The 11,339-nt window shown below is 42.8% G+C and overlaps 1 protein-coding gene across 1 annotated transcript in view; it reads left to right on the top strand.

The window, feature by feature from the left end:
- The window catches only part of DNAH10 (dynein axonemal heavy chain 10), a 173,439-nt gene that overhangs the window by 46,331 nt on the left and 115,769 nt on the right, over positions 1-11,339 (top strand). Inside the window, exons 20-22 of the mRNA XM_021711970.1 lie at positions 697-853; positions 4,534-5,010; positions 5,115-5,273. Coding sequence (XP_021567645.1) covers positions 697-853; positions 4,534-5,010; positions 5,115-5,273 — 793 coding nt within the window. The remainder of the gene's footprint in view (positions 1-696; positions 854-4,533; positions 5,011-5,114; positions 5,274-11,339) is intronic.

Genomic DNA, 11,339 nt, shown 5'->3' with positions numbered 1-11,339 from the left:
TGGAACTACAGGCACGCGCTACCACGCCCGGCTAATTTTTGATTTGTTGTAGAGATGAGGGCTCAGGCAATTCACTCACCTCGGCCTCCCAGAGCGCGCGGGATTACAGGCTGAGCCACCGAGCCCGGCCGCATTTTATTTTCATAGCGATGTGAGACTTTTGGCGTGTTTTCAGCTGGAGAGAGAGAGAAAGAGAGAGAGAGACAGAGACAGACACACAGAGAGGGACACAGCCAAAGACAGAGACAGAGACAGTCAGAGACAGAGAGATGGAGAGAGAGATACAGAGAGACAGAGACAGACAGAGAGAGATGGAGATGGACCACGCTGGTGGTTTCTGAAGATCCCAAGTGCCATCCCCAATTTGACCCCGAAAAGGACTGAGTGGGACAGCACAGGTTGGCAGGGATGTGACTGTTCCTTTTTCCTGAACTAGAATTGAACAGCTTTTGGAAGTCATCATTATTATTTAAGTATTTCCAAACAATAGGCATTCAGCTTTCTAAAAGTAGAAATGAGCTATTTGATAAATTTAGGACAAAAAAGAGAATAGAATTACATTAAAATTCATCCCCAACTGTGCTTTTCGTGTGTTACTCCTTGTGCTGGGTTCTTCCCCTGTGGTGGTTGTGACTCTAGTTATTCCCATCATTTCACTCCAGCGAGTACTGAATCCTTTTCATTTACCCCTCTTAGGAATCTGCAGTCTTTTAATTCTGTAATCTTTGGAAATGTCCCTCTGTTCCAAACGGAAACCATTCTGACAGCTCCTGAGATCATTCTTCATCCCAACACAAGTGAGATCGACAAAATGTGCGTCCATTGTGTCCGGAACTGCGTGGAGATCACCAAGGTGAGGGTGGAAGCGTCTGTGTCCTTTCTCAGACAGCACCTAGTCACAGACGAGCGGGCCCTCCAGTTGTCGAAAGCAAATGTCCAAGGAGTTTGGGAACACAGGCTCCTCTCTGTTCTCCATCTCTCCCCAGCCCCTCCTCTGTAGAGCTCTGCATGTAGGGGTGTCCCAAAACTGGAGAAGGCTCCTTTTCCTTCTTGCTTAATCTCCTCTTTCTACTTGATCATGACAGTCCATGGCTTTAGTCCCCACCATCATGGAGATGACCGCTGCATTTCCATCTGCAACCCAGGCCTCTCTGCTGCCACCACCTGTGTTTATCCAGTAACCTGCTTGATGGCTCCCCTTGGTGTGGCCAAGAGGGAATTCTTGGCTTCCATCTTGCAGTCTAGTCCTGCCCTAGCTTTCCCCACTTTAGGAACTGGCATCATGTCAAGCCAATTGCTTGAGCCGGAAACCTCCAAGCCACCCGGGATTCTGCTTCCCTTGCCCAGCAGTGCCCAGCCCATCGGAAGCTCTTCCACACCACCCACTGGTTCCCCTCCTTTCCCACATTACCTTCCTAACCCAGGTGGCATCGTCTCTCTCCTGGACTGCTGCAGGGGTGTTCCTCTGATCCATGCTCCACCTCCAAGCTGATCAGAACTAGCTTTAAGAAATGCAAATCACGTCAGGCACAGTAGCTTACACTTGTAATCCCAGCCCTTCGGGAGGGAGGTTGAAGTGGGAGGATTGCTTGGGCCCAGGCATTCAAGATCAGCCTGGGCAACATAGTGAGATCTCATCTCTACCAAAAAATAAAAATAAAAAATTAGCTGGGTGTGGTGGCATGTGCCTGTAGTCCTGACTACTTGGGAGGCTGAGGTGGAAGGATCGCCGGAGCTTGGGAGGTTGAGGCTGCTGTGAGCTGTGGTCATGCCATTGTACTCTAGTCTGGGTGACAGAGCAAGACCCCAACTCAAAAAAAAAAAAGGTCATTTCAGTCAGGCACAGTGACTCATGCCTGACATCCCAGCACTTTGGGCGACTGAGGCAAGAGGATTGCCTGAGCTCAGGGTTCGAGACCAGACTGGGCAACTTGGTGAGACCTCATCGCTACAATGAATCAAAAAAATTAGGCGGATGTGGTGGTGCATGCCTGTAGTACTACCTACTTGAAAGACTGAAGCTGAGGGATTGCCTGAGCCCAGCAGGTTGAGACGTCAGTGGCCGTGAGCATGCCACTGCCCTCCAGCCTTGGTGACAAAGTGAGACTCCCACTCAAATAATAATAATAATAATAATAATACTTTTTTCATGTCATCCCTTGTATATCCACCCGTGACTTCATCACACTTAGAACACCCTCTGCATGTCTTTGCATGGCCTCTGAGGCCTCCACGTCCTTGCACCCGCCCGCCTTTCTGATCTCAGCCCTGCCTGGGTGGTGGTCCATTGTGCCACGGCTCCTGCAGCAGTGCTCTAGCCAGTCCTCTGCCTGGAACGCTCTGCCCGACTTTGACCCGCTGGCTCCTTCTGGCTCGTCTCTCTCCTATTACTCCATCCCGCCTTCTTCCTACCACTTACCACTTACCGTCTGGTCGTGTCTCACTTATTCCCTTGCTCATGTCTCTCTTGACTCTGTCAAGCCCCCAGAGTGCACATTCCACAGGAACACAGTCCCTGAGTGCTTTGTTCACTTTTCCATCCCCAGCACTGAGAACAACATCTGGCATATAGTTGGGCCTCAGTAATGTTTGTTGAGTGAACATCCATTGACAGATCACCCAAACTTTATGTCTTACCGAAAATGTGAAAATTGGGCTACTGCTGTGGATAAGGGATATCACCCCCCCAACACACTGACATCTTTCTTGGTTTGTTCAGTGAGTCAGAAATGTTTCAGGCATTTAGGGGGAGGGGGCATAACAATACGTATAGATATCACAGATAGGGAATTTCACTTCACTGTGCTTGGAAATTAATGACTAAATGGTACATATTTTATAATCCATGCTAATATGGCTACTTATGAAGCCTTTGTTATATACATTCTCTTAACTTGAAGGTGCTATATAAGAGTCTTTGTACAGAGAAAAAGAATACTTTTTAAGGGGTAGTGGAATAGGAAAGATGGTCTATAAAACATCATGAATATTAATCCCAGTGTTTCATGCCAATTTAAATTTCCCTCTTGCTAATAGATGGATTTGAGGCTCTTGGGGAAGGCTATAGTATTTTATATTCATCCACTTTTTCTTTTAAGTGAAAAGAATATATATTTATTCTCTTGGAAAATGTTAAAAATGTATTTTTTAAAGGAAATCTCTACAAATGTACACGCATGACTAGGCCACTTTACGGGGCTTAACTGCAACATCCCTTTGCTCTTTGGGATCCATATTTCACAGCTAGAAAAATGAGCAAAAGTTTTTAACTGGGATCTGAATGACCTTATCTGTTAAGTGGTACTACCCATCTTCTAGAGCTGGTGGGAGGATTAAAGTATATAATACGTGTAGGGAGCTTAGCACAGTGCTTGACAATCAGTAGCTCTACTTAAAGGTTAGCTATGATTCGTGTCATTATTATCAGCAGTAATATCAGAGTAGAAGTAGAAGTTGTCATTTAAACTTTACAGATGGTGAAGCTACAGTTAGAGAAGTAATGTGCAGCACACTTGTGGTTTCCTTATGATTCACGCTCGATTTAAAAGGAGCGTCCTGACTCTGCAGCAGGAAGATGTCAGAGTCTGAGATTTGTCCTGGGACACTGTCGATTCGCCTGGCTCTTTGTGTTTCTTCATCTGTACATGGAGAAGCCACTGTTGTTTTATTCGTCCATAGTGTAGTCGTCTGTTATTGCATAACAAGCCGCTTCAGACCTTCGTGGCTTAAAACAATTTAGCTCCCGGTTCTGTGGGCTGTGCTCTGCTGCGCACTTCTTCTGTTCTTGGCTGAGCTTGCCCGTGCACCTAGCAGTTGATGACCTCGAGCACAGCTCTGATGACTGGCTGGCTGTTAGGTGGACACCTTGTTTCTCCTGCACATGACTTATCATCACCTGGTAGGCTATCAAGCTCATGCATCTGGTGGTGGCCAGACTGTGAGAGCGTGAAAGCGGTACCTACAAGACTTCTTTCGTCCTTGGCTTGGAACTTGCCCTTTCCGTTGGTCAAGTTAAGTCACAGACTTAGCCTGGAATGAAGAAATAAGTCGATCTCTTGATGGAAGGAACAAAGCATTGGAGTAATTTTTGCAATCTAGCATAGTTTATCGATAATAAGTTAATTTTCCATTACTGGCAAAACTTATTATTGAATACCAATATATACACAGGAGAGGCCAAGCACAGCGGCTCATATTTAAAGTCCCAGCACTCTGGGAGGCTGAATCAAGAGAATTCTTTCAGCCCAGGAGTTAGAGACCAGCCTGGGTGGCATAGCTAGACCTCCTTTCCACAAAAATTCAAAAAACAATTAGTTGGGCATGGTGGCATGCACTTGTAGTCCCAGCCACTCGGAAGTCTGAGGTAAAAGGATTGCCTGAGCCCAGGAGGTTGAGGTTGTGGTAAGCCATGATTGTGCCACTGCACTCCATCCTGGGCAACAGAGTGAATATCCAGCTCAAAAAAAAAAAAAAGTATATATGGCAAAATAGATACTAAAATAGCATCTTTTCCCCTGATTCTTGTTTTGCCAGAATTTTGTTCGATGGATGGATGGCAGCTGCATAGAATGCCCTTCGCAGAAGGGGGAAGAAGAAGAAGTTGTCATCATAAGCTTTTACAACGATATTTCTCTGAACCCTCAGATAATTGAGCAAGCTGTTATGATCCCCCAAAATGTCCACAGGATTCTGATCAATCTCATGAAGTACTTACAAAAATGGAAGCGGTACCGACCTCTCTGGAAACTGGATAAAGCCATCGTGATGGAGAAGTTTGCTGCCAAGAAGCCTCCTTGTGTATCATACGATGAGAAGTTGCAGTTCTATTCCAAGATAGCCTCTGAAGTTCTGCGCAACCCATTAATTAAGGATGAGCATTGCATTAGGCTTCAACTTGGGCCCCTGGCAAACACAGTGCAGGAAAATGCCAAGTCCTGGGTGATTTCGCTTGGAAAACTTCTCAATGAGTCAGCAAAGGAGGAGCTCTATAGTCTCCACGAAGAAATTGAGGTGCTCCATCACTGTATTTAATCAAAACAACTTTTCATGAAGGTTGGGTCTTCATTTACTGTTTTTTCTGTGCTTACTTAGTATCTTTGAACTTTCTTTTCTAGCACTTGGCCAAAAATCTTAAGAAGAGTCCCAGTACCCTTGAAGATCTCAAGTTTGTCCTTGCAACAATTGCAGAAATTAAAAGTAAATCTTTGGTCATGGAACTAAGATACAGGGATGTCCAGGAGCGATATCGTACCATGGAAATGTATAACATCTTTGTAAGTCACCTTTTCTTTTCTGATGCATTTTACTGTTGGCTTGGTTACTAAGACCCTTTTGAGAAATACTGGTAGTACACCGCAATAGATTTGTTTTCAAATAAGTGACTTTAATACATTGTGTCAGGTGCTAATGCCTGCAATCCCAGCACATTGGGAGGCTGAGGCGTGAGGATCGCTTGAGCCCAGCAGTTTGAAACCAGCCTAGGTAACATAGCAAGACCTCATTTCTACATCAAATAATAAAAATAACGGGTGTTGTAGTGCGTGCTTGTAGTCCCAGCTACTTGGGAGGCTGAGTGTGGAGGATTGCTTGAGCCCAGGAGACTGAGGATGCAGTGAGCTGTGATGGTACCATTGTATTCCAGCCTGGGTGACAGAGTGAGACCCTGACTAAAAAAAAAAAAAAAAAAAGTAATACATTGTAAAGGTAAAGCAATGTCACAGTTAATAATAAAAACAGAGAGGTTATTTTTTGGTCTTGCATGACTCAAAGGGATTGAGTGGCTTGTAGCTGAAAACATCATTTTTTTTTTTTTGAGTTGGAGTCTCACTCTGTCACCCAGACTGGAGTGCAGTGGCCGCTCCCGGCCACCGCAGCCTCGACTGCTGGGCTCCGGCGATCCCTCTGCCTCAGTCTTCCGAGTAGCTGGAACTACAGTTGCGCGCTACCACGCCCAGCTAATTTTTGATTTATTGTAGAGATGAGGTCTGAACATCATTTTTATCCGTCCTCTCTCCTTTTTTTGGTGTTCATTTCCTTTAATAAATAAAGATCTCTTGCCAAAATAAGAAAAGAGAAAGACCTAAGGCAGTAATGTAAACTTGTAGAAGATAATCCAGTTAGTCTTTTTGTTTAGAGCCGTTCCATTTGGTTCCCAAGGACCTTTCCAAGTCCATGAGTGGGTCTAAAGGCGTCCAGGCTCTCCCTGGGGTTGTGTGGGAAGTTTGATGTACCGGGCATTCCTCAGATGAAAGGATCCTAGGCTTTCCCAATCTATTGTTCAGTGAAGGGCTGAGAACGCCACATCCTAGCACTAGGCCACCAGAGATGCTGGTGTCCGAAGCAGTCAAGGGAGATAAATGCGGAAATACAACTTTTTTTGCAAATCTCAACTTCTAATAGCTATTTGTTCCTCCTTTCTTGTTTGTGCTTCTCTCTCAACCCAGTAGATTTTGTCAGATTATGCAGCCTCTGGTGTATATCACAGAACTCATAGGAGAATCTCTGTAACCAAGGATTTTGCGCTAAATGTACAATGTGTCACACACACAGAAAGAATCAGCATGTAAAATTACAACAACAGCAACAATAGTTGAGTTTTTGATTGGGATTGCAATGCATAAATTAATTGGGAGCCCACGGACAACTTTATAATCTTGAGTTTTCCTATGCACGAACATGTTCTTCCTCTCTTTTATTTAGGTTTTCCTCACATATTCCTCTAAAGTTTTGTGATTGTCTCCATAGAGATTTTACCTATATTTTGCCAGATTTACTCCTAGGTACTTACATTTTTAGATGCTCTTTTAATCGAGATCTTTAATTTCATTTCTTCTTACTATTATATAGAAATACAATGATATTTGGCATAACTTTTACCATTCAGAAATTATTAATTTTAGTCATTTATTTATCCATACTTTCTTTTTTCTTGAGTCGGAGTCTCACTGTTACCCAGGCTGGAGCACAGTGGCACACTGATGGCCACCGCAGCCTTAACCTGCTGGGTTCAGGTAATCCTTCTGTCTCAGCCTTCCAAGTAGCTGGAACTACAGGCGCATGCCACCATGCCTGGCTAATTTTGAAAATTTATTTATTGTAGAGATTAGGTCTTACCAAGTTGTCCTGGCTGGTCTCGAACCCCTGGGCTCAAGCAATCTTCTCACCTCCAAAGTGCCCAGTTCCTAAAACCCTTGGACTCTTTGGAGTGATAAGAGTGTCTTTTGCTGGACTCGATGGCTCAGCCTGTAATCCCGCGCCTTTGGGAGGCTGAGGTGAGTGGATTGCCTGAGCCCGCGGGTTCGAGACCAGCCAGGACAACTTGGTGAGCCTTCGTCTCTACAATAAATCAAAAAACAAGCCGGGGCGTGAGAGCACACGCCTGTAGTTCCAGCTACTTGGAAGGCTGAGGCGGAAGGATCGCCGGAGCCCAGCAGGTCGAGGCTGTGGTGGCCGGGAGCGGCCACTGCACTCCAGTCTGGGTGACAGAGTGAGACTCCGACTCAGGAAAAAAAAGTGTCTTTTATATGCAAAGGGAATGACTGGTGGCGGGGCTCCGGATAACTTCAGGATGGGGGCTGGTGATCAGAAAGACCAAGGATTAATAGAGGCTTGGAACATTCAGGCACTCACCCTTATCACCTTGTGAAGCTGAGAGGGGCTGGAGATTAGAGGTCCCTGGGGGCTAATGACTTAGTCAATCGTGCCTATATAATGACACTTACATGGAAATCCCTAAATGACAGAATTTTGGAGAGCTTCTGTGCTATTGAACGTGTCAATGTGCTGGTAGCATGCCCAGAGAGGGCACAGACACTCTGTGTACCCGGATCCCCATAGCTCGGCCCACTGTTTCTCCTCCACTTGGCTGTTCCTGAATCTTACCCTTTATAATCAACCAGTGGTAGTAAAGTGTCTTTCTGAGGTTATGAACTCTTTTAGCAAACCGTCAAACGTGAAGAGAGAGAGAGAGAGAGAGAAAGAGAGAGAGAGAGGAAAAAAAAGAGAGAGAGAGAAAGAGAGAGAGAAAGAGAGAGAGAAAGAGAAAGAGAGAGAAAGAGAGAGAAAGAAAAAGAGAGAGAGAAAGAAAGAGAGAAAGAGAGAGAGAGAAAGAAAGAGAAAGAGAGAGAGAAAGAAAGAGAGAAAGAGAGAGAGAGAAAGAAAGAGAAAGAGAGAGAGAAAGAAAAAGAGAAAGAAAGAAAAAGAGAGAGAGAGAAAGAAAGAGAGAGAGAGAGAGAGAAAGAGAGAGAGAGAGCGAGAGAGGTGAGGGGAACCCCTGACTTTGTAGCCAATTTGAACAGATGTCTGGGTGCTCTGGGTACCCAGTACTTTCAACTGGCATTTGAAGCAAGGGCAGTTTTATGGGACTGAGCCCTTAAACTTGTGGAGTCTAATTCTAACTCCGGTAGTTAGTATCAGAATTTAACTGAATTGCAGATCATATAGCTTGTGTCTGGATAGTTGGTAGTTGGTACGAATTCCACACATTTAGTGTCAGAACTGTTCTGAGTGAAAACAGTTTAGATCAAGGAAGTTCCCCTCTGGTGTTAGTCTGCTAAGATTTTTTAAAAATTCTAGACAGACGTTGGATTTTATGATCACTAATTCTGCATCTATTGAAATGATGATATGGCATTTCTCCTTTAATAGTTAATGTATTAGTTGTATGATTAATTTTTTGGGGGGCGTTGGAGTCTTCACTCTGTCTCCCAGGCTGGGGTGCAGTGGAATGCTCATGGCCACCCCAGTGTTGACCTGCTGGACTCTGGCGATCCTTCTGCCTCAGCCTTTCAAGTAGCCAGACCTACCAGTGCGTGCTACCTTGCCCGGCTATTTTTATTTTGGTTTATTGTAGAGATGAGGTCTTGCAAATAATTTTTTAATGTTAAGCCACATGCCATCTATCTTCCTTTTAATATATTGTTGAATTTTGTTGACTATTTTTTTTTATTTTTTTAATTTAATTTGTTTTTAGAGACGGGGTGTCAGCTAGTCTTAAACTCCTGGCTTCAAGCAATCCTCCCACCTTGGCCTCACAAAGTGCTGGCATTACAGGTGTGAGCTACCATACCCAGTTGGTTTGCTAATGTTATGATTAGGATTTTTGCATCTATGCTCCTATGTAAGATTAGTCTGTGATTTTGAAAGATGAGTCTTGTAAAATGCACGGGGAAGAATAATCAAATTTTCTATCCTCTAGTTGAGTTTAGTGTAAGACTGGAACTATAACTTCTTGAAATCTGATATTGGAGGTTTTATACGTGTCTGTATGTTTATATATTTGATTAATGATTCAATTTTTTAAAAAAGCTTTAGGACTATTCAGGTTTTCTTTTCTTTTATTCTGGGACTCCAAATCCACATATGTCAGACCTTCTCAGTAATACCCCATTCATTTTACACTCTTTTCTATCTTTTCTTTCTGTGGTTCATTTTAATACTTTAAACCAAATTTTCAGTTCATTAGTTTTCTATTCATTTGTGTCTGATTTATGGTTACTTTTTAAAAAAATGTACCCTGTAATCTATATTATTACTATTATTGTTGAGTAGGAGTCTCACTCTGTCACCCAGGCAGGAGTGCAGTGACATGATCATGCCTCACCACAGCCTAGACCACCTGGGCTCAGGCGATGCTTCAGCTTCAGCCTTCTGAATAGGTGGGACTACAGGTGTCTGTGACCATGGCTGACTAATTTGTATCATCTAGTCTAAATTTTCAAATTTATTTTAATATTCTTCTGTTACCTCTTTGATGGTTGCAGGCCATGAAATTAAGTTTCCATTTTCATCCCTGGTATTGTTTATTTGTGCTTTCCTTTTTTTTTTGAGTTGGAGTCTCACTCTGTCACCCAGACTGGAGTGCAATGGCCGCTCCTGGCCACTGCAGCCTCGACCTGCTGGTCTCCGGCAATCCTTCTACCTCAGCCTTCCAAGTAGCTGGAATTACAGGTGCGCACTACCATGCCCAGCTAATTTTTTGATTTATTGTAGAGATGAGGTCTCACCAAGTTGCCCAGGCAGTTCTCAAACCCACGGACTCAGGCAATCCACTCACCTCAGCCTCCCAGGGTGCGGGATTACAGGTTGAGCCACCGAGCCCGGCTGCTTTCCCTTTTTTATTGTATTGATGAGACTTACCAGAAGTTTACCAATATGATTAATGTTTTTAACCTTTATTGATGCATAAATGTATATAGAGAAATGTACAAATCACCAGCATACAACTAGATAAATTTTCACAAAGTGAACATCCCTCATTGTCAGCACCAGATTAAGGAATAGAACATTACCAACATCCCACAAGTCCCTCCTTTTCTCCCTTTCAGTCACTGTCTTCTTGTAAAGATAATTACTACTTGGACCTCTGACACTATGGATTACATTTGCCTGTTTTTGAACTTCCTATAAGTTATCTAATAAAGTGTGTATTCTTTTGTGTCTTTCATTCATTTTACATTTTGAGAGTCATCCATTGTCATTGTATGTAACCATAATTATTGTCATTGTATGATATTTCAGTTTATAAATGTATCACCATTTGGGCTGTTTCCAATGTTTGGCTTTTATGAGTATTGCTACCATGACCATATTAGTGTATACCTTTGGTGAACTTATAAAAGAATGCATTTCTGTCAAATCTAAACATAGAAGTGGAAGTGCTGGGTTATTGGGAATCCATATGTTCAACTTTACTAGATTCTGCTAGTTTTCCAAAGTAATGGTACCAATTTACATTCATACCAGCATGTATAAGAGTTCTAGTTCCTCCACATCCTTACAAACACTTAGTTTATTATTCTTTTAGAAAGACTTTTGGTTTTCTTGATGTTCTCTATGAGTAGATATTATTCCATCATCTTCTGGCTTCAATTACTTTGACCAATAAGTCCTCTGTCAGTCTTTTTATTGCTCCATTTGCAGTCTAGTCTGGCTGGGTTTTTTTGTTTTTAAGATTTTTTTCTGTCTTTGGTTTTCAGTGATTACAATATGGTATAACGAGGGTTTTTGGGGTTTTGTTATTGTTGTTTTTAAAAATCTTCATTGGGATTTGTACTACTTTTAATGTCTGCAGGTTGATGTCTTTTACCTAGTTTTGAAAAATTAACAGCTTTTGCTTCATTCTTTTATTTTATTCTGGGATTCCAATTCCACATATGTTAGACCTTCTCAATAATACCTCATTCATTTTACACTCTTTTCTATTTTTTCTTTCTGTAATTCATTCTAATTCTTTGAACCAAACTTTTAGTTCATTAATTTTCTATTCATTTGTGTCTGATTTATGGTTACTGATTTTTTTTTTTTTTTTGAGTTGGAGTCTCACTCGGTCACCCAGACTG

The sequence above is a fragment of the Carlito syrichta genome, unplaced genomic scaffold (assembly GCF_000164805.1).
Source record: "Carlito syrichta isolate Samal-C Ts95f unplaced genomic scaffold, Tarsius_syrichta-2.0.1 Scaffold302955, whole genome shotgun sequence".
NCBI lineage: Eukaryota > Metazoa > Chordata > Mammalia > Primates > Tarsiidae > Carlito > Carlito syrichta.
The sequence above is the reverse complement of the archived record's forward strand: the minus strand, read 5'-3'. Positions and strand labels throughout refer to the sequence as shown.